This window comes from Dipodomys merriami, unplaced genomic scaffold, assembly GCF_024711535.1.
Source record: "Dipodomys merriami isolate MVZ:Mamm:240054 unplaced genomic scaffold, mDipMer1.0.p SCAF_19, whole genome shotgun sequence".
In the NCBI taxonomy this organism is placed as follows: domain Eukaryota; kingdom Metazoa; phylum Chordata; class Mammalia; order Rodentia; family Heteromyidae; genus Dipodomys; species Dipodomys merriami.
In genome coordinates, this window is record NW_027203270.1 from 23,690,866 (window position 1) to 23,718,735 (window position 27,870).

A 27,870-nucleotide genomic window follows, 5' to 3' on the forward strand; every position below is an offset into this window, starting at 1 on the left:
TACTGCCGCACTTTCGGTTCCATCCGCGAGCAGCCGTTTCTGTCGCCTTGAGGAAGGCCGTCCTGCGTCGACTCTCTTCCTTTCCCTTTCGGAGGTAAGAACCTGAGAGACGTTTTGGGCTTCCTCTTCCAACACTGGCACACACAGGTATCCAACTCCAGCCTCTGTGTCTGATGGAGTTTGAAGTCCCATGCACACTGGCTGACACACCTCCCAACTAGAGCAGGAAGCAGCTTGGTCCTCCCAGGAAGCTAGGGACCTGATCCCCCACCCGATCCACCGCTGCAACGCCGCCCGCATAGCCACTCACTCAAGACTGCTGTAGGGGGCTGATTGCTCCTCCACCTCCCACCTCCATCCCTACATTTCTTTAGAGGCCCTTCTTTAGAGGCATTCTAGAAAACTTGGCTTGCAGCTGAAATGAGCCAGGCATCCCGGACCAGAGCCTCTGGCTCCCTTTAATTTAGCCCAGGAAGATCAATCAGTGTGCCTCGACCTGCCTACCTCATTCTGCCACCACTTGGGTCTTTTGGGGGAAAAGTGCAGATTTACTCATTCTTAATGGACAGACAGACCTTGACATGACCACAGCCACCCTCAGGCCTTTCAATCCTGCCTGAGGAACTATTTGCTTCCACTCAGGAGATGTGTGCTCTCCTTTCTCCTTGTTTAAAACAAATCCTACCTTCCTGTTACCTCAGTACTACCCAGGGCCAGGAACCAAAGCCTTCCACACCAGTATGCAGATCTCAGGCATTTCTGTCCTCGTGTTCTGAGAGATCTCTTCAGAATAATCACCAGATTAAGGATTAGAGGCCCTCTGGGTCTGTCCTGTGTCCTGTCTCAGCCCTTTCCAGCTTCCTTCCTTTAAAGGAATGTCAGCTCAGCAACTTTATCAGAGAAAGTTACTAGTGCTCTGCATTCACTTATGGAAATTCCCTAAAGTGAAATAACTTCTGCTTTTCTCTTTTATAGTGCATTTTGTCTCTTTCAATAATGAAATGCATTGCGATATCATATCTGGTCTTGTGTGTCACACACCCACACACACCAAGCTTGTTGGGCTTCAGCTTGCTTACATTGTGGTAGAGCTTCTTGCAAATCTTGAGAACTTAAAACCAGATTTTTGAACTCTGGGTCTGGGCTCTGTCCCTCAGCTCTTCAGCTCAAGGCTAGCACTCTACCGCTTGAGCCACAGCGCCACTTCTAGTTTCCTAGTGGTTTATTGGAGATAAGAGTCTCATGGAATTTCCTGCCCGGACTGGCTTTGAACCGAGATCCTCAGATCTCAGCCTCCTGAGTAGCTAGGATTACAGGTATGAGCCACCGGCACCCGGCAAAATCAGAATTATTAATGGTGGCTCACACCTGTAATCCTAGCTACTCAAGAGACTGAAATCTGAGGATTGCCAGCATGGACAGGAAAGCCCATGAAACTTATCTCAAACTACCAAAAAAGAAGTGAGCCAGGGGCTGGGAAGGTGGCTCAGTGGTAGAGCGCTTGCCTTGCATGCATGAGGCCCTGGGTTCAATTCCTAAGCACCACATAAGCAAAAAGAAAAAAGCCGGAAGTGGCGCTGTGGCTCAAGTGGTAGAGCACTAGCCTTGAGCTGAAGAGCTGAGGGACAGCGCCCAGGCCCAGAGTTCAGGCCCCACGACTGGAACCAAAAAAAAAAAAGTGAGCCAGGTGGCTCACAGCCAGTGGCTGTGATATATATACATATATATATATATATATATATATATATATATACACACACATATATATATACACACACACACACACACACACACATATAAATATGTCAGAATTATATCTAGCATCCATTCTAATAATGATAGCAATGAACTTTGTTCCTATCAGTGAAAAATTCCTGTCTCTCAACAGATGGGTGGGTCAATTTCCCAGCCGAACTCTCAGCAGGAAGATGAAAGCAACACTGTCCTGCCCCAGAACCCAGCCATTGACAGCAAGGCTATCAGCTACTCAAGCATGAATAGCAGCAAGACTTTTTGTTCCTATATGCCTAATGAATGCACAGCTAGTGCCAGCTTTGTTACTTGTCCTACTTGCCAAGGCAGTGGGGAGATCCCCCGAGGTAAGTGGCCCAAGATTGCAGGGCCTAAATCCAGGAAGTGCTCTTGACCAACTAGTCAAGGTTTAGCCCCTGAATCTCCTAGAATAGTTGGATCTGCTTCCAGTTTGTGATCTCCCAGTCAAAAACTGGTCAGGGAGGGCTGGGAAGGTGGCTCGGTGGTAGAGTGCTTGCCTTGCATGCATGAGGCCCTGGGTTCAATTCCTCAGCATCACATAAGCAGAAAAAAACAGAAGTGGTGCTGTGGTTCAAGTGGTAGAGTGCTAGGGTTGAGCTGAAGAGCTGAGGGACAGTGCCCAGGCCGAGTTCAGGCCCAAAACCAACAACAACAACAACAAAAAAAACTGGCCAAGGAGATGCTATCATAGGACTCTCTGAAAACATATAAATATGTACACACACACACATACACACACACACAGTGCTACTGACTTATTCTCCAGCCCTTAGAGGGAGGATACCTAGTCAAAGTCACTCTGCTCCTCAAGCAACAGTCTGTTTTAGGATTCAAGAAGTTACAAATTATCTCTTCAAATAAGCTGGGGGTATCTGATTTGCTAGGGATTTCCATATATTCTTCAGACTTGGTAATGGAAACCTCATTTCTATTCTCGGTCAAAGCTACTAACTCATAGCACAGCCCAGTATTTCCAGACCTGCTCTAGGATAGAAGTAGTATGTTTCTATATGGAGAGGTGCTTCTGTGAGGCTAGCACAAGAAACATTTGTCATGGACACTTCTTAGTCCTCCTCTCACCCTCTTTCTCTCTACAGAGCTGGAGAAGCAGCTGGTGGCTCTCATCCCCTATGGGGACAAAAGGCTGAAACCCAGGCGCACGTGAGCCACAATTCTTCCTTCATCTCCACAGACTATCACCCTTGGTGGTCATGTTACTAGTGTGTGTGTGCTGTGTTTGGATCCTTACTAATTTATTCTATAAAAACCCTGAGCTTTGGGGCTGGGAAGGTGGCTCAGTGGTAGAGCGCTTGCCTTGCATGCCTGAGGCCCTGGGTTCGATTCCTCAGCACCACATGAGCAAAAAGAAAAAAGCCGGAAGTGGCGCTATGGCTTAAGAGGTAGAGCGCTAGCCTTGAGCTGAAGAGCTGAGGGATAGCGCCCAGACCCAGAGTTCAGGCCCCACGACCGGACCCAAAAAAAAAAAACATGGCTGGGAAGGTGGCTCAGTGGTAGAGTGCTTGCCTTGCATGCATGAGGCCCTGGGTTTGATTCTTCAGCACCACATAAGCAGAAAAAGCTGGAAGTAGCGCTGTGGCTCAAGTGGTAGAGGGCTAACCTTGAGCTGAAGAGCTGAGGGACAGCACCCAGGCCCAAAGTTCAGCCCCCATGACCAGATCCTCCCTCCCCCCCCCCCCCGCAAAAAAAAAGAATGATAGTGCTAGGGCTGGGATGTAGCTAAGTAGCAAAGCACTTGCCTAGAAAGTGCAGCGTCCTGGGTTCAATCCCCAATACCAAAAAAGAAAAAACCAAAACAAACAAAAAAAGAATGATAGTGCTGGAGCCAGGCGATGATGGCTCACACCTGTAATCCTAACTACTCAGGAAGCTGAGATCTGAAAATCATGGTTCAAAGCCAGCCCAGGCAGGAACATCCATGAGACTCATCTCCAATAAACCACCAGAAAACCGGAAGTGGCGCCGTGACTCAAGTGGTAGAGTGCTAGCCTTGAGCTAAAGAGCTCAGGGACAGCTCCCAGGCCCAGACTTCAAGCCCCACAACTGACCAAAAAAGAAAAAGAATAGTAGTGTTGCTGGACATAGTGATATATACAGTACTTGGAATCCCAGAACTTGGTAAGCAGAGGCAGGAGGATTGAGTTTGAGGCCAGCCTAGTGAGACCCTGTCTCAAACACCCACTCTCTCTCTCAAAAAAAAAAAAAAAGATAATAGACAGGTACCAGTAATCCTAACTACTCAGGAGGCTGAGATCTAAGAATTGTGGTTTGAAGTCAGTCCAGGCAGAAAAGTCTATGAGAGTCTTATTTCCAATAAACTATTCAGAAAAAGCTGGACGTGGTACTATGGCTCAAATGGTAGAGCGCTATCCTTGAGTAAAAGAAGCACAGAGTTAGCGCCCAGGCCCAGGGTTCAAACCCCAGGAACAGGAAGGGGTTTTAGGTCAGCAGTAAGATTATTTTTCAAGCATTCATGAGGCCCTAGGTTCAATTCTTAGCACCATTAAAAAAAAAAATTCAGCCGCTGGTGGCTCATGCCAGTAATCCTAGCTACTCCTGCCAGCCTGGGCAGGAAAGTCGTGAGACTCTTATCTCCAATTAACCACCAGAAAACCAGATGTGGAGCTGAGGCTCAGAGAGAGTGGTAGAGCACTAGCCTTGAGAACAAAAGCTCAGGGACAGTGCCCAGGCCCTAAGTTAAAGCCCCACGACCTACAATCAATCAATCAATAAATGCTTGGCACTGGTGGCTCACACCTGTAATCCTAGCTACTCAGGAAGCTGAGCTTTGAGGGGATCATAATTTGAAGCCAGCCCATTCAAAAAGTCTATGATATTCTTATCTCTAATTAACCAGCAAGAAGCCTTTAGTGGAGGTGTACTCAAGTGGAAGGGTTCCAGCTTTCAGCAAGAGTGAGAGGCCCTAAGTTCAAACCCCAGTACTGGCACAAGAAAAACACAAGGGGGAATAAGGAAGGATTGAAGGAAGAAAGAGATAAATGTCATAGATAGGGTAATAATCACACTATATGTATATATTGAGACATCATACCTTATAAACATGTACAATTATGTGTTAAGCAAAAATAAAATCGAACTTAAAAAAAAAAAAAAGCAGCATCAGACAAAGTAATTATCTCTTTAGGTCTCTTGATAATCCTCCCAGACCATCACTGCTTCCAAGAAACATGGCTCCCTCTCCAAGACAGAAAGGAACTCCCTCCTGCCTCTCCAAATCCTACCAGGACAGAGCACATGGTCCTAGCTGCAGTTGCTTTGGGGAAGTTATTTTTCCCCTATTATGGTAGTTTAGAACAGCTTGTTTTCTTTCCAGAAAGCCAGCTGTTTCCTATCTGGGAACTACTGGGAACCTCAGATGCAGCTGAGGATCATCACACACTTGGATCTTGTATGTGATCCAGGTCCATGTGACATGGATCTTTTCAACTTCAAGGGTCTCAGCATAGTTTGAGAGCCACCACCCAGCTTCCCCAAACATTGCACTAAAATTAGAAACTAGCAGTATTCCTCAGGAGATACTAACAAAGTACTGACTCTAGTGAATAGCTCCGATTTTGTATATATAGCTTGTTTTTCAGTGCTGGGATTAAACCCACTGCTTGGAGAATGCTAGGCAAGTACTTGAGTACTTGAGCCACTCCTCCAACTCTGTTTTCATTTTGTTTCTAGGGGATAAGGTCTCATGCTAGCTTTGTCTGGGCTGGCATCCAAGTCAACACCCTCCTGCCTCCACTTCCTGAGTAACTGGGCGTATCTGAGGTTCTGTGGTTATTTTGTGCCTGTATGGAGGGCTTGAACTTAGAACCTTGTGCTCTTGCTTAGATTTTTTTTTTTTTCACGCAAGGCTGAACCTCTACCACTTAAATCACAACTCCACTTCTGCCTTTTGATTGTTAATTGGAGATAAGTCTCAGATTTGTCTTCCCTGGCTGGCTTTGAACCACAATCCTCAGATTTTAGCCTCCTGACTAGAAAAGATTACAGGCATGAGCCACCAGCACCTAGTTTTGCTTATAATTAGATAGAGGGATAGTAGCCTGTTCTGAATATCAAATTTGATTAATTATTACAATTCAGAACACTCATGTGTAGCCTGGCACAGGTAGCTCACACCTGTAATCCTAACTACTCAGGAAGCTGAGTTCTAAAGATCTCAGTTCAAAGCCAGCCTTATGCAGACAAATTCATGGGACTCTTCAGTTACACACATACACACACACACACACCCCAGAAGTAAAAATGTGGTCAAGTGGCAGAGTGCTAGATTTCAGTGCTAGTTCAGTAACAGCATCAAGGCTCTGAGTTCAAGCCCCAGGACCAGCAAATAATTTTTTTAGACATTTTTCAAAGTAACTTCATTTCTCAATGACAAAGATTTGCATTCTTTATCATTCACATTCAGAAAATTCCACAGCCATTAGTCCTTCCTCTTGCTTCTCTTGTCTGCTGGCTGCTTTTCCAGAGTAGAGAAGTTGTGGAAAGACATTATTTAGCTGTAATCTCTTCTAGCTAAAAAAGTTATTTTAGGGAACATTCTTTTTAAGTGGCACTATTTATTATTATCTTTAAGTAGTTGTAGAAAGAAGTTCCTATTCTACAAAACAGTATATGAATACAAGGTGTCTGACAACATTATCACCCATTGCTCCTAACCCATCCCTTTTCTCTCCCCTTTTTTTAAAAAATTGAGATTAGGTGATTACATAAATTTCACATATTTCACAGTATTGTGGAATAGTGAAACTTAGTTAAAGTCATAAACACATTTTAACCTTCACAAGGCACATTGTCATTATCATGGTCTATACAGTTTGTGAATTCTCTGAGCTTTTACAATACAAATTATTTTTTCCACATCAAGGGATGTTTACATTTCTTTTGCTTAGTGTAGGCTGTTCCCTCTTTCCCTCTCATTCCTCCCTTCCCATCGCTGTCTTTAGGTTGCTTATTTCTTTTTCTTCTATGTCCAGTGCAGCTGATGGGTCCTTTTGTTGTAGGTTGTTCCATTTCCCACTTATTCTGTATCCTCCTCCTGTCTTCCCTCTGTTGTGTGCATATATGTACCATATATATGGTCAAGAACATGGAGTCATTTAGTAATGATATGACAAAATGAGTGGCTGTCCTTTGTTTCTCAAGTTCTGTTTACTTTGTCATATCTTCTTACGTTTTGGCCTTAGCATCCACATATCAGGGAGACCATGTGCCCTTTGTCTCTTGAACTCTGGGCTTGGGCACTGTCATTGCACTCTTCAGCTCTAGGTGAGCGCTCTACCGCTTGAGCCACAGTGCCACTTCTGGTTTTTGAGTGGTTTATTGGAGATAAGAGTCTCATGGACTTTCCTGCTGGGGCTGGCTTTGAACCGTGATCCTCAGATCTCAGCCTCCTGAGTAGCTAGGATTACAGGTATGAGCTACCAGCATCCAGCTATCCATTGAGTTCTTAACTATGAACTAGGAGCACTGTTTTCCTATTATTTTTTCATGCTTTAGCCCATTGCAAATTCTATGAGGTAAGTATAACTAACTCCATCTAAAAAAGAGAAACTGCCAGGCATTGATGGCTCATGCTGTAATCCTAGCTGTTGGCTGTGGTGAAGTCATCCTGTGGTGGCTGGCATTTTGGCTGCTGAGGTTCCACCAGGCTGTCTGCATCTCAGGGTCCCTGACATAGCCTGACCACTAACACCAACTACCTCACAGTCAATTTCCTGCTCACTCCCTTACCATCAATTTTCCTTACACAGTGCAGACTCCCACTTCCTTGTTCCTATAGGTTTACTCCCCATCTCATTCCTACAGGTTCACTCCCCTATAATTACCCCCTTAGCTGCTGTGTCCTGATGGAAACAGCCTGTCAGTCTCTCTGACATTAAAACTTACTTTCCTGGACGTGTGTAGTGTGCTTTATTCAATCTAGTTCTAAAACTAGCTTACTGGGGGAGGCTGAGATCTTAGGATTGCGGTTCAAAGCTAGCCTGGGTTGAAAAGTCCCAGAGACACTTATTTCCAATTAAACATTTTAAAACACACACACACACACACACACACACACACACACACACACACACACACACACACACACACACACACACACACACACACACACACACACACACACACACACATACACACACCTGAAAATGGCACTGTGGCTCAAAGTGGTAGAGCCCTAGCCTTAAGCAAAAAGACGTCAGGGATAATGCCCATGCCCTGAGTTCAAGCCCCATGTCCACCATAAATAAATAAAATAAGGCTTGGAGAGATTACATGGGCTTCTCAGCATTACTAGGTCAATGAGGTCAGAGCTGGAAATGGAAGTGTCTACCGGCCAATCCTGTGCTCCCACCCATGCTGGACCACAGCTAAGAAGCTAAACATGCAATTGTGGGGTGGATATATATGGGAGAACTTTGTATCTAGAGAAAAGTATGTAAAGATCTCCCCATCTTTCCTGAGTGTTCACATTCCTCTCTTCCTTCATGCGTTCCCACAGGAAGCTCTTTGTGTTCCTGACTATGCTCATATGCCTGGTGACCTCCTCCTTCATCATCTTTTTCCTGTTTCCCCGGTCTGTTGATGTGGAGCCTGCAGGCCTCAACTCCTCCATGGTGGCCTTTGATGAGGAAAATATCCAAGTCAACATGACAGTGGGTACCCATGTTCCCTGTAGCATTTGTTCATACATATATATGCATCAATACTGGGTCTTGAGCTCAGGGCCTGGGCACTATCCCTTAGCTTTTTTGGGCCACAGGTCCACTTACAGTATTTTTAGTGGTTAATTGGATAGAAGACTTTCTGGGACTTTACTGACTGGGCTAGCTTCAAACCATGAACCCAGCTGCCTTGTCTTCATTGGGTGTTTTGAGAGTGAATTCAGACTCAGTGCTGCTATTACAAAGATTTCTGGGGGCTGGGAAGGTATCTCAGTGGTAGAGCGCTTGCCTTGCATGCATGAGGACCTGGGTTCGATTCCTCAGCATCACATAAAGCAGAAAAAGCCAGAAGTGGCACTGTGGCTCAAGCAGTAGGGCACTTGCCTTGAGCTGAAATGCTGAGAGATAGCACCCAGACCCAGAGTTCAGGCCCCACAACTGACAAATAAAAAAGGCATTCTGGTTTTCCCAACCTGGGATTTACAATGAAGAGTGAAAAAAGATTCCTGGTCATTGACCTAGCTCCTAAGTACTTAGGATTACAGGTGTGAATCACCCCAGCTTGTTATTTTTTTCTTTTTCCTTTTTTCTTTTTTTTTTTTTTTTTTTTTTTTTTTTTCTGATCATGGAGCTTGAACTTAGAGCCTGGGAACTGTCCCTGAGCTCTTGTGCTTAACGCTAGCACTCTACCACTTTGAGCCACAGCACCACCTCCAGTTTTCTGGTGGTTAATTGGAGATAATCTAAGGGACTTTCCCGCCAGGGCTGGCTTTGAACCTCGATCCTCAGATCTCAGCCTCCCTAGGATTACAGGCATGAGCCACCCATGCCTAGCTTGACACTTCATTGCTTTTGAGAACCTTATCTTGCTTGGTTGCCTAGACTCGTCTTTGGGTAGCTGAGACCACAGGGATTCACTACCATGCCATACCTTTGTGTGTGAATGTGTGTCAGTCCTAGGGTTTGAGCTCTGGTGTGGGTGCTGTCCTTGAGCTTTTGTGCTCAAGATGAGTGCTCTCCCACTTGAGACACAGTTGAACTTTCAGCTCTTTTGGTTAATTGGAGATAAGAGTCTGAGGGACTTTCCTGCCCTGGCTGGCTTTCAACTGCAATCCTTAGATCTCAGCCTCCTGAGTAGTTAGGATTACAGGCTGAGCCACCAGCACCTGGGAAAGAGTGAGCCTCTCTGCAATTATGGGTTCCCTGAGAGGAAATAACAACCAGCCCTGAATGAAGCTGAAGAAGCTGGGCAAGCACCGGCAGGTTTGGAACTAGGAGCCTCTGCTCTACTGAAGCACCAGGTGGTGGGACTGATAGATGAAGGCATCACAGGTGTCACCTGAAAAAGTGAGCATCCAGTGCCGATGCCGACATTGCTTTGTCCAGGAAGACTTGCAGAAAACTCTAACAGCAGATCTGGCTTGCACAGAAAGAAAAGGTGACTATGGAAGTGGAAGCCCCCTCAAAGCCAGCCAGGACTAGTGAAGCACAGTCCAAACAACGAAAGAAGATACAAGCTCCCTGAGATGTACATGGGGGACTTGAAGAGTTAAATCTCTTTTCAACCAAAAGATTCTCAACTGGAGCCAGAAAGATTTGGTTGTTTCAGAGGACTTTGGAGAAATCATGATCCCCTTTCACTGTCCTCAGATTCCTCTTCCACAGCTTATGGAACTCCCCTGGAGGGATGTTAGGAAGGAAGAGGGCACAGAAGAAAAATTGGAGAGCATCTTTCTTCTCTTTCTTTCCTTTCTTTTCTTTCTTTCTTCCTTTCTTTCGTTCGTTCGTTCATTCTTTCAGTCTGTCTCTTTCTTTCCTTTCTTTTCTTTCTTTTTCTTTCTTTTATTAGTCATGTGGCTTGAACTCTGGGCCTGGATGCTGTTCCTGAGCTCTTCAACTTAAGGCTAGCATTCTACCACTTGAGCCACAGCAACATTTCTGGTTTTCTGTTGATTTATTGGAGATAAGAATCTCACAGACTTTCCTACCCAGACTGGCTTCGAACCATGATCCTCAGATCTCAGCCTCTTGAGTAACTAGGGTTATAGGTATGCCTAGGCACTGAGTTCAAGCCCTAGGACCAGAACAACAACAACAACAAGTTAAACCAAATAAATAAAATGAAGAGGCCTTCAAAAAGCTTCCCTGTACTTAGTCCTCTGCACTTTAAAGTCCATTGTGGTAGGATGGAGATTAGACTAGATTAGACTAGTCAAGATTCATCAACTGTTTGGCTTCTCCTAGGAAGGCAACTCCTCTCTTTCCTTGTCTTCATTTCCAGAATGTCTTGAACATCTCCAACACTAACTACTACCCTATCACTGTGACTCAGCTGACCATCGAAGTTCTGCACCTGTCCCTCATAGTCGGGCAGGTCTCCTACAGCCTCTTCCTGCATGTTGGCCCTTTGGCAAGTGAACAGGTAAGTGACTGCTTTCTTGGCCAGACCTGTCCCAGTGTGTGTAGATAGATGTGTGGTGATGGTGGGAAGGGAGAGATCCTGAAGTTAGTACTAACGCTGTGTCCATTTGGTTGACAGATATTTTACACAGTAGCCAGCAGGATTAAGGATGAGAGCACATAGTAAGTACCCATTCATCAATTCCACCAGGTTTCCAAGTTGTTTAGCAAATTCTACAACCCATGTTTGGCCTGCCCCCTTGAGGTTAGAACTGCAATGTGCAAGGTCGAGAGTGTTCACAGCTGTTGAATGTAGATTGGAATGAAAACAGGCTAAAATATGGTTAATCTTTACAATATATGATCTTGGGCTCTTGGGCCTAATCATTGAGGAAGAAGAATGTCTTGTTTTCTACTGAAGGAGGGTCTAGCAGGTAGGGGTAGGCAGATGATAGTGCAGCCTGGTGACTAGCACCTTACCTTAGAGGAAGAAGGAAGGCATAGGAGTGAAATCATGGGAGCTTGGGAGGTGGCTCAGTGGTAAAGTGCTTGCCTTGCATGCATGAGGTTCTGGGTTTGATTCCTCAGCACCACATAACAGAAAAAGCCAGAAGTGGCGCTGAGGCTCAAGTGGTAGAGCACTAGCTTTCAGCTGAAGAGCTGAGGGACAGTGCCCAGGCCCAAAGTTCAGGCCATGTGACCGACAAAAAAAAAAAAAAAAAAAAAAAAAAGAGTGAAATCATAGAAGGCAAGGAAACTGAGACCTGTTGGTCTTCTTTGGGATTTCTTCCCCCCCCACCCCCGCCCCCTGTCCTCTGGGTCTGGGCCCTGTCCCTCAGCTCTTCAGCTCAAGGCCAGTGCTCTACCACTTGAGCTACAGCACCACTTCTGGTTTTGTGAGTAGTTTACTGGAGATAAGAGTCTCATGGACTTTCCTACCCCGGCTGGCTTTGAACCAAGATCCTTAGATCTCAGCCTCCAGAGTAGCTACAATTACAGGCGTGAGCCACTTGTGCCCAGCTTCTTTGGAATTTCTGACAGGCTGTTTACTGTGAAATGTGCCTCCATGTTCCCTTTTTCTCTTTCTCAGCAAAATATGTACCTGGCTGAAAATTAAAGTCCACCATGTGCTTTTACATATCCAGTAAGTAGAGTATAGAGCTGTGATATCCTCCCACTGCTCAATTCTGACCTCTGGTCTGTCTCATGGGGGAGAAAGAGTCACTGAAGTCAACTACACCATTTTTTTATTTTAATTTTTGGTGCCAGTACTGGGAGCTTGTACTCAGGGCCTGGGTACTATATACCACTCCAGCCATACCTCCACTCAGCCTCCTGAGTAACCAGGATTATAGGTACCGGTGCCCAGCTAAATATGTGAATCTTAATTGGGTCTGGGGAATAACAAGTCCAGGCCTCTTTGAAGGTCTCACCTGGCTGGATTGGTGTGAGAGTCCCAAGGCTATCTGAAAACTGCTAGCATTCATGAAGCAGTCATCCCAAGGCTCTTGGCAGAGCAGGGAAGCGACATTGCCCCTCCCTCCCCCCACCCCCCACCCCCAGACACCAGAACAAGACCAGAGCTGTCCTTTTCCTCCTCAACTTGGCAACAAGGCCTGCTTCCTCTCCAGGGGCTCGCTGACCTGCTCCTACCTGTGCCATTCAGAGCAGCGGATGTTCCAGAGCTATGAATATGTGGACTGCCGAGATGACACATCAGTGCCCCATCTGCTAATCCCTCACACACCCTAACTGCCTGTGGTCCCTGGACTCCAGGTACCTGCAAGCCTGGTCCATGACTGTCAACTGTGGTGCCCAAAGAAGGACTTTGCCAAAGGAAAGTCCTGCTTTATCATGCCCAGCCCCTGCCACACCCTTAGCACAAGTTGCTTTCTATAATGTTAACATCACACTTGCAAACATACTTAATCCTTCATTTTCTATGAATTATTTTCTGGGTGAGCATCAGATCCGACCTTGGTATGTCTGAAGGAAAATCTGACCTCACATTGTGGCTGAGCATGCTGGTTGCCCAGTGCCATCTGGCTTCTTCCCTTTTCAGGTTCTTCACCCAGTAATAAGAAAATGACTTTGGGGACATCCAGTGTTGTGTCTCTCTGCTTGATAGTCAGGTGACAAAATGATGGGAATGGCTCTCTTCTGTCTGGTAATTTATCACAGTAAGGTTGACCAAAACTCTGTTCTTCCCAGGTAATGACTGGGTCCCTAGAAGATAGCTATTCTCCATCCAAAGTACCTCCTCTCTAAAGAATGGTATTACCTGGGGCTGGGAAGGTGGCTCAGTGGTAGAGCGCTTGCCTTGCATGCCTGAGGCCCTGGGTTCGATTCCCCAGCACCACATAAACAAAAAGAAAAAAGCCAGAAGTGGTGCTGTGGCTCAAGTGGTAGAGCACTAGCCTTGAGCTGAAGAGCTGAGGGACAGCGCCCAGGCCCAGAGTTTAGGCCCCACAACCAGACCCAAAAAAAATTAAAAAAAAAAAAAAAAAGAATGGTATTACCAAGGCAGGTGCTGATGGCTCATGCTGTAATTCTAGCTAATTAGGAGGATGAGATCTGAGGTTCAGAGTTCAAAGCCAGCCCAGGAAGGAAAGTCTGTGCAACTCTTTATTTTTATTTATTTATGTATTTATTCTTTTTGGGTCCGGTCGTGGGGCCTGAATTTTGGGCCTGGGCGCTGTCCCTCAGCTCTTCAGCTCAAGGCTAGCGCTCTACCACTTAAGCCATAGTGCCACTTCCGGCTTTTTTCTTTTTTCTTATGTGGTGCTGGGGAATTGAACCCAGGGCCTCAGGCATACAAGGCCAGCGCTCTACCACTGAGCCACCTTCCCAGCCCCGTCTGTGGGACTCTTATCTCCAAGTAACCACCAGAAAACCGGAAGTAGCACTGTGGCTCAAAGTGGTGAAGCACTAGCCTTGAGCAGAAAGAGCTCTGGCAGTGCCCAGGCCCTGGGTTCAAGCACTATGACCAACAAAAATAGTGTTACTAATGTCATTACTAAAAGAGCTCAAGTACAAGAGGAAGGGAAGGAGCTACCTGGGTCCACACAGAAGAGTCAAAGGCAGTTCTTTTGTTTTATTTTCCCTATATACCAGGATTTGAACTCAGGGCCTTATACTTGCTAGGCAGGTACTCATCACTTTAGCCATATCTCCAGCCCAAATGCAGTTGTTTTAAAAGGTGTTTATTGGAGCTGGGAATGTGGCTTACTGGTAGAGTGCTTTCCTCACATTCATGAAGCCCTGGGTTCTATTCCTCAGTACTACATAAACAGATAAAAGCTGGAAGTGGCACAGTGGCACAAGTGGTAGAGTTAGTCTTGAGAAAAAGAAGCTCAGGAGTAGTGCCCAGGATTGGCAATAACATAAAATGAAAGGTGTTTATTAACCGAGAATTTCTAAGCCCCACAACCTATCCCATGTGAATAGGCACAGATCAAAAATGCCCAGCTGCTATCTTCTGAATGCCTGTAGGAGATGAAGCTGCCATTATCCAGCCAAAGCTGCAGGGCTCAATTCTGTGGACTCCCTGCTCAGCACCTTCTGCTCCCAGAAGCCCCTGCTCCCCTCAAGGCTTTGACATTGAGCAGCAGCCCATCCATCAGGCCTGGAGCCAGATCTCAGATAACTCCCAACTTCCCACTGGGCTCTACATGGAGGCAACTTTTGGACTTAGGCAAAGCAGGAGTGTTTTTTGCTCACTAAAGGTGGCAATGACTTTTTCCTTCAGATGAGAGAAACAATCAGATGGTGAAAAGTGAATTTTGAAGTAAGGTGGATGGAGAGGGGTGTCATAATAGAAATAGATGACTAACTGGGGCTACTAGGAGGGTGAAGGAGTCTGTATTGTCTCTTAAAATTTCATACTATGGAACTTAAGGAACATATAGTAGTATATGGGTGCTGGTGACTCATACCTGTAAGCCAAGCTACTCAGGAGACTAAGATCTGAAGATCATGGTTCAAAGCCAGCCCAATCAAGAAGTCCTGGGGACTCTTGCCTCTAATTGAAGCTGTGGCTTGAAATGTTAGAATGAATGTCCCTTGAGCATAAAAGCTCAGGGACAGTGTCTAGGCTGAGTTCAAGCCTCAGGGTTGGCACATAAATATATACATGCATATATCATACATACATACATACATGCATGCATGCATACATAAAAAACAGAAACAAGGCAGTGCCAGCAATGCACAGAAGCTGAGAGGCTGGGAGACTGGCTAAGGCTGCTTTGTATAAATCACCCAATGCAAATGATTTATATTGTTTTCAATATCTTAGCAGTGTTTAAGAAAAAAAAGTCGCCGGGCACCGGTGGCTCACACCTGTAATCCTAGCTACTCAGGAGGCTGAGATCTGAGGATTGAGATTCAAAGCCAGCCCCGGCAGGAAGAGTCTCTGTGAGACTCTTATCTCCAATAAACCACTAGAAAACTGGAAGTGGCGCTGTGGCTCAAGCAGAGCACTTGCCTTGAACTGAAGAGCTGAGTGACAGTGCCCAAGCCCAGAGTTCAAGCCCCATGACCAACCAAAGGAAAAAAAAAGTCTCCTGGGAGTGAGAAGAAGCTGGTAGACAATTCTCCATGTTTCTTAGCATTCTAGACTACGCCAAGGCCTCTGACAATGTGTCTTGCTTTTCTGGCTGAGATATTACTCATCTATAAGCTATCTTCCAATCTTTAATATTCCTAGTCTGTGCTCTTCCCCTCATCCCACCTTAGAAGTGCCCCTCAGGAAACATCCTGGGCTGTACTGAGACAGAAGTCCTTCAGTCAGTCCCAAAGATAACGCTCCCTAGGCTACAATGAAATGACCCATTGATCTCTCAGACCTGGGGTGTAAAGAGTCACTGAGGTAGCTTTTCTCAGGATCCCCAGAGCTTGTACCTTACTGAAGCCTGACAACCACAGTCCCTTAGCCCTGTCCCCTTTTTCTTTCACCTTATGCTTTTGAAGTCTCCTGGCTAGATGGAAAGGCTGATACCTGGGAAGAGAGGCCTGAAGATTTTTATTTTTTTACTTTTTTGTGCCATTCCTGGGGCTTGAACTCAGGGCCTGGGCACTATCCTTGAGCTTTTTTGCTCATGGCTAATGCACTACTGCTCGAGCCACTGCTCCATTTGTCTTTTTTTTTTTCTTTTGGTGGTTATTTGGAGATTATTTGGAGATTGGAGATTAAAGTCTCACAGAATTTCCTTCCCTAGGATGGCTTCGCACCTTAATCCTCAGATCTCAGACTCCTGAGTAGATTGGATTACAGTCCTTTTTTTTTTTTTTTTTGTGGGTCATGGGGTTTGAACTCTGGGCCTGGGCGCTGTCCCTCAGCTCTTCAGCTCAAGGTGAGCGCTCTACCACTTGAGCTACAGAGCCACTTCTGGTTTTTTGGTGGTTTATTGGAGATAGGAGTCTCACGGTCTCTCCTGCCCGGGCTGGCTTTGAACCGCGATCCTCAGATCTCAGCCTCCTGAGTAGCTAGGATTACAGATCTCAGCCTCCTGAGTAGCTAGGATTACAGGCGTGAGCCACCAGCGTCCGGCTGGATTACAGTCTTGAGCCCCTCACCTGAGGATTTTAATAGGCAAGCCTCTCTCCCCTTCCCAGGGCCAGGTATCCCATACCTGAGGCTGCAGCTCCCTTCTAAGTTCTCCTTTCCTTTCACATAAACCATCTAATATCTGAGTAGCTATTATGGGCCAGGAATTACATGTGAATCCCAGGCCTGCTCTGGTGTGGTGTAGTTCTTTCTCCCTCAGGCCATATCTCAGAGGAGCAAAGACCCAAGTATTGGTCAATATATCTGATCTAGTCAGGCACTCTTGGTTCCTGCTTATAACTCTACTCAGGAGGCTGAGACTAAGGATCACAGTTTAAAGCCAGCCCAGGCAGACAAATCCGAGAGACTCTTATCTCCAACTACCTACTAAAAAAACTGGAAATGGAGGTGTGGCTCCAATGGTAGAGTACCAGAATTGAGTGAAAAAGCCAAGAAAGCAGGAGGCCTTAAGTAACACACACACACACACACACACACACACACACACACACACACACACACACACACACATAATAAACCTGACCTGACAATGAGCTAACAGACCTATTATTGCTGAACAAGGCGAGTAGAAATAGTAAAACTAGTAGTAGGAGATGCAGATATAGTCCAAGAGACTATATCTCCAATTAATCAGCAAAAACAAAACAAAACAAAAACAACAACCCTAGACTATAGGTGTTAAGTGGTGTGAGAGGAAAAAGAGTGAGAACATAAGGCCCTGAGTTCAAACCCCAGTACCAGCAAAAAAGAAAAAAAAAAGAAAAAGAAGCATGGATTGCCTTCCACTCTCTACATCACCCTATGGGTCCTCCTGTCCCACCCTCATCTTAGTCTCAAAGCTGACTGTTCTCCTGGTTCCTTCCAGAAGTCAATTAAGCTCCTAGCTAGCCTGATCTTCGAGCATGGATTGCTTTTGTAGTGGAGATATTGCTGGGTGGTGAGGAGGTACGATTGTGAATTGGTATTCTGGTGATGCATTGGGGTCCTGAAGTCCATCTCTACATCACCATTGCTGGATGTAATTAGTTGACTGAAAAAGAAGAGAGACAAAAAAGGAAAACAAGTTAGTAGTTACCAGGTCTGCTGGTTTTAGAGTATTTTCAACCCTTTGAGGTAAAGGAATAAAAATGAATTATACAGCAGGTGCTGGGGGCTCACACCTGTGATCCTAGCTACTCAAAACTCCAAGGTCTGAGGATCATAGTTTGAAGCCAGCTCAGGTAGGGAAGTCTATGAGACTTTTATCTCCAATTAATCAGTAAAAAGCTGAAAATGAAACTGTGGCTCAAGTGGTAGAAAGCTCACCTTGAGCAAAAAAGTTCAGGGACATTGCCCATGCTCTGAGTTCAAGTCACAGGACTGGAACAACAACAAAAAAGTGAATTATAGCAGTTCTGTCCTCAGCCTAAACTGATTATCATTCTTTTTTTTTTTGAGTCTGGTCCTGGGGCCTGAACTCTTGACCTGGGCGCTGTCCCTCAGCTCTTTAGCGCAAGGCTAGCGCTCTACCACTTGAGCCACAAGCGCCACTTCCAGCTTTTTTCTTTTTGCTTATGTGGTGCTGAGGAATCGAACCCAGGGCCTCAGGCATGCAAGGCAAGCGCTCTACCACTGAGCCACCTTCCCAGCCCCTGATTATTATTCTGATAATGATAATAAATAACTATATTTCTGGGTTTTTTTGTTTTGTTTTTCCAGTCCTGAGACTTGAGCTCAGGGCTTGGGCACTATCCCTGAGTTTCATTTGCTCAGGGCTAGCACTCTACCACTCTAGCCACTAAGCCACTTCCAGCTCTTTCTGTTTCTGTGGTACTAAGGAATGGAACCCAGGACTTCATGCATGCTAGGCAAGCACTCTACCACTAAGTCACATTCCCAGCCCTGTGTTGATGTTTTTTTTTTAATTTACCCGATAAGACCTGAAAACATCACCTTTATTAAGGTTCTTTTTTTATCTGTCTTTCCATTTATGTTTAGCCCTGGAAACAGGTTCTACCCAGATTTTTCTTTTATATATGTGTTTGCTGGTTCTGATGCTTGAACTCAGGGCTTCACACTCTGCTTAGCATTTTTGCTCAAGGCTAATTCTCTAGTATATGAGCCACACCTCCACTTCCAGCTTTTTGCTGATTAGTTGGATTTATCTGTCCTGACTGGCTTTGAACCACAATCATCAGATCTCAGCCTCCTGAGAAGCTAGGATTACAAACATGAGCTACCACTGGTGACTAACAACTCAGATTGTGTGTGTGTGTGTGTGTGTGTGTGTGTGTGTGTGTGTGTGTGTGTGTGTGTGCCAGTCCTGGGGCTTGAACTCAGGGCCTAGGCACTGTCCCTGAATTTCTTTCTTTTTTTTTTTTTTTTTTTGGGGGGGGGGTCCAGTCGTGGGGCCTGAACTCTGGGCCTGGGCGCTGTCCCTCAGCTCTTCAGCTCAAAGTTAGCGCTCTACCACTTGAGCCACAGCACCACTTCTGGCTTTTTTCTTTTTGCTTATGTGGTGCTGAGGAATTGAACCCAGGGCCTCAGGCATGCAAGGCAAGCGCTCTACCACTGAGCTACCTTCCCAGACCCCCTTAATTTCTTTTGCTCAAGGTCAACACCCTGCCAGTTGAGCCACAACACCACTTCTGGCTTTTTCTAAGTAGTTTATTGGAGATAAGAGTCTCAGGGACTTTCCTTCCTGGGCTGGCTTCAAACTCAAATCCTCAGATCTCAGCCTCCTGAGAAGCTAGGATTACAGGCGTGAGCCACCAGTGCCCAGATCTCAGATATTTTTATGAGGCTAAGGTATGAAGTTCTTAGAAGTGACTCAGCTGGAAGCATGTCTCAGCCCTTGCTTGGGAGCATAAGGCCCAGAGTTCCAAAGCCTAGTAACTGAAAAAAAAAAAAAAAAAGACTGAAATAATTTCTGGCCCACTCCTGCTAAGAATTCCTGTAGATCACACACACACACACACACACACACACACACACACTCGCACAAGCAAAGGCACCCAGCCAGAAATTCACTCAGCCAATCTGTCCATCTTTCAAGCTCTGTATTTGTCTCACCGTGAGTCGTTTGTCTTTGTTGGAGGTAGGCTGGCATAGTTTCATGGGGCCTGATGAGAGAACCAAGCACAAATCACTCATTTGAAAATTTCCAAGGCTAGAACACAGTAAGGTTAGCCTCTGTACCCTATGTTTGAGAGTCTAGACAAGGGTGTGCCCCCTCCCTGGGGCAAGACACAGACTGAACCCACCCTGAAGATGCTTAACCAGGAAGCCATGCTGGAGGTTCCTGTTCCAGACTGCAAAAGGATTCGGTGTATATTAATAGCCTGCAACGTAGATGCTCACTTCCTTTGCCACCCTCACCCTTAAGAGGGGCTGACACCCCTCAGCCCACTGTGCAGAAGTTGGCAGGCATCTTTACAGTCTTAGATTGGTGCACAAACCCACCCACAGGTAGTGACCATCCAGGTAGAAAAGGCTGAGAATGTGGAGAAGGATCAAATGGTGGGATGGCCCATAGGAATTCTAGGCTGTAGGGATGGGAGCAAGGGTTTTCTCTCCTCACCACTGAACCTACTAGGCATCCCACTCACCAGGACCTGGAAGGATGTTCGGCCCATCCTGGACTCTGTTTGTACAATAGGATGGCTGTCCTGTTTGATCGGTCCCATCTGACCCAAGCTGGGGTCCTTGCCTTTGGGTATCCTTCTGGAGATTGTATTCGAAGGCACACTGAACAGAAAGGTCTAGCTCACGTTGTGATGGCTGAGGTAGTGATGGCTGTACCTCAGGCTGCGGCAGTGGCTTTTGTAAGGGTGGCTTTGGCTGTGTAGCTGGCTGTTGTAGTTGCAAAAGTGGTGACTGAGTTTCCTTGGGGTAAGTTGGCTGAGATTTGTTCTCAGGATCCTGTTCCTTCTGTGGGTACCTCTCTGGTTCCTGTTAAGAAACCCCCATACCCCCGCAAGTGACATCCTTACTCAGTTGCCCACCTATCTGTCGGAAAAACTTCAAGCAGGAGAGCCAGCAGTTTTTAGTATAGTTTCCAGGGTAATTAATGATTCCTGGCAAATGCTTTGAAACAGCACCACTGCCCAAAAGAAACATGAGCTGGCCAGGTGCTGGTGGCTCATGCCTGTAATTCTAGCTACTTGGGAAGCTAAGATCTGAGGATCAGACTTTGAAGCTAGCACAAGCAGACAAATCTGAGAGATCATATCTTCAATTAATCATGAAAAAGACAGAAGTAGAGATGTGGCTCAAGTGATAGAGTGCCAGCCTTGAGCGAAAAAGCTAAGGGACACAGCCCAGGCTCTAAGTTCCACTAATAGGCACAAAATACAGGAACTAAAAGTAAAACAGATAGTAAGAGTCTGAGTTCCTCTCCTGCTCCCTTCTTGCCCTGTGATAGACCTGGGCCCTCTTGGGCACCTGCTCTTGTTGCTCTTGTTGTTGTTGAATCAGCCGCCATCTTCTCTGGTCTAAAGCCATCTGCCGGCGCCGGGCCTCCCAGTGGTAGGCACTAGCCATGATGGTAAGGTGGGAGGCCCCAGCTGAGAGTGAAGGCAGGCAGAAGTCAAGACATTATGTCTGCCTTGACACTCTGTAGCCTTGTACCCCAGCCCCTTAACTGCCTGTAGCCAGAACCACCTCACAATGTGGCCACTGCCAGGGCAACTGGGTGGGCCCATCTGCCTTGTTGAGGGGAGACTTCTCCAGGCTCTGGGAAAGGCCTATCAATCTATACTTTCCTCTCCAGCGTCCTGAGCAGACAGACAACACCATCTAACCTCAACTCAGTCTCAGCAGGCCTCAGGGATAATTTTGCAATTAAAGTCTCCTTGGTTGTTTCTGGCTTGGTTCTCCCACACTTCCCAGATTTCCAGCAGCACCCACTAACCTCTCCTTCCCACAAGATCTCAAGAATGACTTTTCCCTCAGATCTCCATCTTCCCTTCCCTCACTGATAACCCTACCCCATAAATGTTTGTGTGGAGTAAAGACAGAAGAAAATGCAGAGCCTAGGTAAGCAACCCTGGGGACATAGAGAGCAACTCTTTGATCAGAGAACAGTTTCCTGTTAATTCTAGAGCCTGTCAATTCTAGTGGTCATTGTAGTAGACACAGTTTGGGCTTTGGTGACAAACAGACTTAATCCAGTTACCTGCTAGCTGAGAGAATATGGGCAGGCCACTCCGTATTCTTGAGATTTCGAAGTAAAGATTACTTAGAACCTGTTGCTGGGCACTGGTGGCTCACGCCTGTAATCCTATTTACTAGGAGGCTGAACTCTAAGGATCACAGTTCAAAGCCAACCATGGTAGGGAAGTCTATGAGACTTTTTTTTTTTTCTGTCGGTAGTGGGGCTTGAACTCTGGGCCTGGGCGCTATCCCTCAGCTCTTCAACTCAAGGCGAGTGCTCTACCACTTGAGCTACAGCGCCACTTCCTCTATGAGACTTTTATCTCCAACACACTACTAAAAAAGTTGGAATTGGGCTGGGAAGGTGGCTCAGTGGTAGAGTGCTTGCCTTGCATGCATGATGCCCTGGGTTCGATTCCTCAGCACCACATAAGCAAGAAGAAAAAAGCCGGAAGTGGCGCTGTGGCTCAAGTGGTAGAGCGCTAGCCATGAGCTGAAGAGCTGAGGGACAGCGCCCAGGCCCAGAGTTCAGGCCCCACGACTGGACCCCCCCCCCAAAAAAAAAAAAGTTGGAATTGTCTCTGTGGCTCAAGGGCAGGGTGCTAGTCTTGAGCACAAAAGCTTAGGGACTGTGCCTAGGACCTGAATTCAAGCCCCAGGACTGGTATTCAAAGAGAGAGACAAGAGAGAGAGAGAGAGAGAGAGAGAGCGCACAAGAGAGCGCAGCAGTTGTCTTCCTAGTTACTCAGGAGGCTGAGATCTGAGGCTAGGGAAGACAAAATTAGCTCTTTTTTTTTTTTTGTCAGTCGTGGGGCTTGAACTTTGGGCCTAGACACTGTCCCTCAGATCTTCAGCTCAAGGCATGCTGTACCACTTGAGCCACAGTGCCACTTCTGGTTTTCTGGTGGTTTCTTGGAGATAAGAGAATCATGGAGTTGGCCCCCAGATTCCCTTTGAACCGTGATCCTCATCCTCAGATCTCAGCCTCTAGAGAAGCTAGGATTATAGGTGTGAGCCACCAGGGCCAGGCAAAATTGGCTCTTATCTAATTAAACAGCAAAAAGCTGGAAGTGGAGGTGTGGCTCAAGTGGTAGAGTGCTAACATTTGAGTGAAAAAGTGTAAGATTGCCTGGAGCTTGAGTTCAAGCTCCAGTATCAGCACGTGCATGTGCGTGCAAACACACACACACACAAAACCAGGTGAGGAACAGGGGAGGGAAATCATGACAGACACAGGCTCCACTTCTAGCTTTTTGGTGATTAATTGAAGATAAAAGTTTCACAGACTGGAAGTGGCGCTGTGGCTCAAAGGTAGAGCACGAGCCTTGAGCAAAAAGAACTAAGAACTCAGGGACAGTACCCAGGCCCTGAGGTCATGACTGACAAAACAAACAACTGTCTCACAGACTTTTGCCAGGCTGGCTCCAAACCCAATCCTCAGATCTCAGCCACCTGAGTAGCTAAGATTACAGATGTCTGAGCAGCTGTATCTTTTGATATTTAGAACTGGTTTCCAGGGGCTGGGAAGGTGGCTCAGTGGTAGAGTGCTTGCCTTGCATGCATGAGGCCCTGGGTTCCATTCCTTAAGCACCACATAAGCAAAAAGAAAAAAGCCGGAAGTGGCGCTGCGGCTCCAGTGGTAGAGCGCTAGCCTTGAGCTGAAGAGCTGAGGGACAGCTCCCAGGCCCAGAGTTCAGGCTCCACGACCGGACCCCCCCCCAAAAAAAAAGAACTGGTTTCCATACAGTCTAATGTATTGTTAACTGCCTTTGTGAAATGTAATTCAGTAATGTCTGTGTGTAAATTGAATGCTTGGGCTTTCAATATAGTATTATTATAATATCAATAATATTAATGTTCTGTTTTTTAAAAGGAAGTTACCAGGTAGGGGAGAGGGGAAGGCAAATGACACCAGGCTAAAGGAGCTTTAAGTAAGTTGCCCACGGACACTGATGCTAGAGTTACAGACAATGCTTCCCACTCCCTTGCCAGGCACACCCTACCTGACAGTTTCTTCCCTTCTCACTGGCCAAAGCAGTTCTTGCCGCCCAGCACGGGAGTTAATAATAAAATCCATGGTCTGGGCTTTCCTGGTGGATGTGTTTTGCAAAGGTGCCTTTCTTCAGGCTGCGGCCGGCACCCTCCAAGATCCCTTTCAATTGTCAGGTTTTCTGCTGAATTGTTAAAAAAAAGGGCGCCGCCTAGAGCTCAGGCTGGTCTCCCAGCAGTGCTTAAGCAGTCGCTAAGGTTGAGTCCACCCCCCGTTGACCACGCCCCTAGAGACCGGTGAAGGGCGGATATGCAAACGAGACGCGGAGCTTCGAACGCGCCGCGCGGGACCATCGGCCGGGAAAGATTCTGATGAAAACGCAGGACAGAAGTCTGAGATGGGGGTCTTGGAGGGGCGCGCGGGTGAGGGCGGGGCGCAGGAAAGGAGAGCGAGAGTGAAGCCCCCCCCCCCCCCCCCCCCGGCGCTCCTCGCCGCGAGTTGAATGTGTGGGAGGCGAGGGCGGCAAGGCGGAGAGGGAAGCGGTAGGTTATCGCTTCTCCGCCTTTTGGCTAAGATCAAGTGTAGTATCTGTTCTTATCAGTTTAATATCTGATACGTCCTCTATCCGAGGGCAATATATTAAATGGGTTTTTGGAGTTGGGAGTCGGAATAGGAGCTTGCTCCGTCCCCTCCACGCATTGACCTGGTATTGCAGTACTTCCAAGAACGGTGCACCTCCTCCTGGGGGGAATTAAAGTGGTTCAAAGTTAGACAAGTACTCTGCTTTTTTGCCCTAGAACAACTTAAAGTTGAAGCTGTTAGTTTATCATACACATATGTTGTAGCTACGGCATTTTTGTGTTCCTTTGGGTGTGCTGTAGTGCTTGGGCTACAGTACCGCTTCAGTTTTTCTGGTGTTTAGTTGGGGGATGTCTTACAGGCTTTCCTGCCCAAGGCTGGTTTTGAGCCGCAATCCTCAGATTTCTTCCTCCTGAGTAGGTAGGATTATAGACTTCTGCCATTGGTGCCCCCCCAGCCCTCCCCCCTTTCTCCCCCCTTTCTCCCATTAGGGTTGTAATTTCTATAGAGATTTAAGAAAGCAACGTCACTCCTGGGTTTGTATTTTTTCTGGTTAAATGAAGATCTAAATCACAGACCTTCAAATCCAGGTTAAATCTGCCCCAGGTCTGGCAAATAGCTGAGTTCTTAAATTTTCAACACTCCTAAACACTACTAAAACACCATGTGCTAACCACTTAACCACAAGACTAAAGAGAATCCAGCTGGATGTCATTCAAATCATATTTTAGAAGCAAGCATGAGCTCATACATGTAATTCTAGCTACTCAGATCTAAGGATTTTAGTTCAAAGCCAGCCTGGGAAGCATAGTCCACAAGACATTTTGGTAGTAGTAGTTGGTGGTGGTGGTCATGGATCTTGAATTCTGGGCCTGGGCTCTGTCCTCAACTCTTCAGCTAAAGGCTATCGCTCACTTGATCCACAGTATGACTTGGCTGGCTTTTTCTGCTTATGTGGTGCTGAGAATTGAACCCAGGGCCTCAGGCATACAAGGCAAAGCACTCTACCACTGAGCCACCTTCCCAGCCCGTCCATGAGACGTTTTATCAACCTTTGTTTTTTTTTTTTTGGTCAGTCAGGAGGGCTTGAACTCTGGGTCTGGGGGCTGTCCCTGAGCTCGTCAGCTTAATGTTCACGCTCTACCACTTGAGCCACTGTGCCACTTCATGAGACTTTTCATCTCCAATAAAGTACTGAAAAAGCCAGAGCTGGCCAGCCGTGGGTCAATTGTCAGAGCACTAGCCTTGAGCAAAAGAAGCTCAGGAAAAGCACCCAGGCCCGGAATTCAAGCCCTAGGACCAGCTGAAACCCAAGCGTGATAAGTAGTAGCCAGCCATGGCTGATAGTGATCTATAAAGAAAATGCAAAATGGGGAATATGCTCACAAGGTCTCTGAGAATATTGGAATGAAAACTTCCTATTTGGGCTAGGAAGGTGGCTCAATAGTAGTAGAGTGTTTGCCTTGTATTCATGAGGCCCTGGGTTCGATTCCTCAGCACCACATAAGAAGAAAAAGCCAGAAGTGGCACAGTGGCTCGTGGTAGAACGCTAGCCTTGAGCTGAGGAGCTGAGGGACAGTGCCTAGGCCCAGAATTCAGGCCTCATGGCCGGCAAAACACACACAACACATACACACACACACACAACTACCTGCTGAACAGGTGACCCCAGCCATGCGGACAGGACCAAGGAATAGGCATTTCTCATCAGACAATCTCAATAGCTACAAAAGACCAATCGCCAGTATTTTCCTTCTTATCATACTTTCAGTATGATAAGAAGTATGATAAGTATCATAGCTTTCAGTCTATTGAAAGTCCATTTGAAACAGTCCATGAGGGGCTGGGGAAGGTGGCTAGTGGTAGAGTGCTTGCCTTGCATGCATGAGGCCCTGGGTTCCATTCCTCAACACCATATAAGCAGGAAAAGCCGGAAGTGGGGCTGTGGCTCAAGTGGTAGAGCGCTAGCCTTAAGCTGAAGAGCTGAGGGACATTGCCCAGGCCCAGATTTCAGGGCCCAGGACCGACCAAAAAAACCCAAAACAGTCCATGAACTCAGGGGTACTGAATGCTTATTCGGACCCACAGATTGACTAAAAAGAGGAGGGAAAACCTTGACAGCTCTGCCTCTCTTTTGTATTTCTCTAGCTTTGAGCCCTCTCCCTAAAATCATTTTATACTTAGCATGGGCTGCAGGGTCTCATCAAGGAAATATTTACGGCAAGGACTGAAAATACCCTCTAAGGAACAGTAGGACAGAGGGTGATTTGGAGATACCCAAACATAGAACAGGAGAATCATGGATTCCGAGTCCCTTTGAGTAGTGAGGACAATGACAACTTGCCACAGCAGGCCTGGAACTTTCTATGTAGTTCATGTTGGCTTCAAAATTGAGGAATCCTCTTTTTGGAACAGAGGTGTAGGAGCAGTTATCAGCTTAGGAATCAGAAAGTCCCGGTGTGCAGATCCAAGTTCAGCTTCCCCACGAACAAAATGAAGACAGCACCTGTCACAGTTGGGGCGCAGAAGGCCTGGAAGGGCCCCAAGGCTCCCCTGTCCCAGTCAACCATCCCAACCTCCCTCCAGGGCACGGCAACGGGCGGCAGCTGAGCCAACGCCGCCCCCTGGCGGCCATCTTGGTCACTGCCTACTATCGAAAGAAAAGTTGGGCAAAGCAGTTTATTCTGGTTCTCTGCTTCCTTGGAAGGCTCCTTTCCCGCCAGGGCGACTCGTCCGTACATACTGAGGATGGAAACGCTGACTTGAGAGAGAGAGAGAGAGAGAGAGAGAGAGAGAGAGAGAGAGAGTATAGATGGTGGGGCCTGAACTCTGCCCCTCAGCTCTTCAGCTCAAGGCTAGCACTCTACCACTTGAGCCACAGCATCACTTCGGGCTGCTTCTGCTTATGTGGTGCTGAGGAATCGAACCCAGGGCCTCATGCATGCAAGGCAAGCGCTCTACCACTGAGCCACCTTCCCAGTCCATCTTTGGATATTTTTTGCGTGTGGATTTGACCTAGCTAAAATGAGCATCTATCTGAGAAAGTGTCTAACTTCGGTCTAACTTGGATTTTCTGTGCATTTATCAAAGACATAGGTGGAAGCCGGTGCCGGGGACCCACGCCTGTAATCCTCGGTACTCAAGGGGAAGGGAAGGAAAGTCCGTGAGACTCAGAAAAGGAAAAAAGAAAAAAACCACCAGAAGTGGCACCGTGGCTCAAGCGGTAGATTGATCAGAAAAGAAGTGGAGGGACAGTGCCCAAGACTCTGGTTCAACCCCGTGACCCGTAAAAGAAAAGAGGTGGAGGGGGGGAGAGAGGGAAAGGTGGAGACCACTGAGGCGAGGCAGGAGGAAGCCGCACAAAGGACACGGGTTCTGAAGAGCTGGGATGTCTGCGGGACGTCTACACAAACGCTCAAGGACAGCACCCAGACCCTGATTCAAGCCCGGGACCAGCACCCAAAAAGCTTTAAAAATAAAGAAAGGAGAAAGCCGGGTGCCGGTGGCTCATTCCCGAAATCCTAACTACTCAGGGGGCTGAGATCTGAGGACCGCTGTTCAAAGCCAGCCCCGGCAGGAATATCTGAGAGACCCTTACCTCCAATTCACCACCAGAAACACAGAAGTCGCACCGCGGCTCAAGTGGTAGCAAGAGAGCTCAGGGACAGCGCCCAGGCCCAGAATTCAAGCCCCAGGACAGACAAAAAGAAAGGAAAGAAAGAAAGAGG

At 46.9% G+C, this 27,870-nt stretch overlaps 2 protein-coding genes, 1 non-coding gene and 1 pseudogene across 5 annotated transcripts; 3 read left to right on the forward strand and 1 right to left on the reverse strand.

Annotated features, from left to right (window-relative positions):
- Positions 1-27,642, forward strand: Tmem106a (transmembrane protein 106A). 3 transcript variants are annotated; one of them, XM_070027796.1, is made up of 9 exons: positions 1-94; positions 1,889-2,099; positions 2,871-2,934; positions 8,309-8,462; positions 10,753-10,893; positions 11,011-11,054; positions 11,962-12,015; positions 12,503-12,647; positions 27,233-27,318. In XM_070027796.1, exons 2-8 carry the CDS (start codon positions 1,889-1,891, stop codon positions 12,621-12,623), a joined length of 789 nt encoding a protein of 262 aa, XP_069883897.1. In that variant the 5' UTR covers positions 1-94; the 3' UTR covers positions 12,624-12,647; positions 27,233-27,318. The 3 variants fall into 3 exon arrangements, with proteins under 3 accessions (XP_069883897.1, XP_069883895.1, XP_069883896.1); XM_070027794.1 differs by lacking the exon at positions 12,503-12,647 and having other exon boundaries at positions 27,233-27,642; XM_070027795.1 differs by lacking the exon at positions 27,233-27,318 and having other exon boundaries at positions 12,503-12,975.
- LOC138830497 (uncharacterized protein C11orf98-like) lies at positions 9,666-10,101 on the forward strand (annotated as a pseudogene).
- On the reverse strand, positions 17,197-21,042 carry Ccdc200 (coiled-coil domain containing 200). Its single transcript, XM_070027790.1, has 4 exons — positions 20,863-21,042; positions 20,028-20,370; positions 19,492-19,541; positions 17,197-17,470 (listed from the first exon to the last, which is right to left on the reverse strand). Exons 1-4 carry the CDS (start codon positions 20,959-20,961, stop codon positions 17,444-17,446), a joined length of 519 nt encoding a protein of 172 aa, XP_069883891.1. The 5' UTR covers positions 20,962-21,042; the 3' UTR covers positions 17,197-17,443.
- On the forward strand, positions 24,113-24,303 carry LOC138831210 (U2 spliceosomal RNA). Its single transcript, XR_011373159.1, has one exon. It is a non-coding gene; the product is annotated as a U2 spliceosomal RNA (small nuclear RNA).
- Positions 27,643-27,870: the final 228 nt, after the last annotated feature.

Bases quoted from the DNA above. Each gene is read 5' to 3' on its own strand.
- Tmem106a (XM_070027794.1), top strand. From the start codon at position 1,889: ATGGGTGGGTCAATTTCCCAGCCGAACTCTCAGCAGGAAGATGAAAGC. The intron at 2,100-2,870 runs GTAAGTGGCCCA...TTCTCTCTACAG, and splicing joins CAGTGGGGAGATCCCCCGAG to AGCTGGAGAAGCAGCTGGTG. The intron at 8,463-10,752 runs GTGGGTACCCAT...CTTCATTTCCAG, and splicing joins ATATCCAAGTCAACATGACA to AATGTCTTGAACATCTCCAA.
- Ccdc200 (XM_070027790.1), bottom strand. From the start codon at position 20,961: ATGGCTAGTGCCTACCACTGGGAGGCCCGGCGCCGGCAGATGGCTTTA. The intron at 20,371-20,862 runs GTGCCCAAGAGG...GTTTCTTAACAG, and splicing joins AACAAGAGCAACAAGAGCAG to GAACCAGAGAGGTACCCACA. The intron at 17,471-19,491 runs GTGAGACAAATA...CTTCTTTTTCAG, and splicing joins ACAAAGACAAACGACTCACG to TCAACTAATTACATCCAGCA.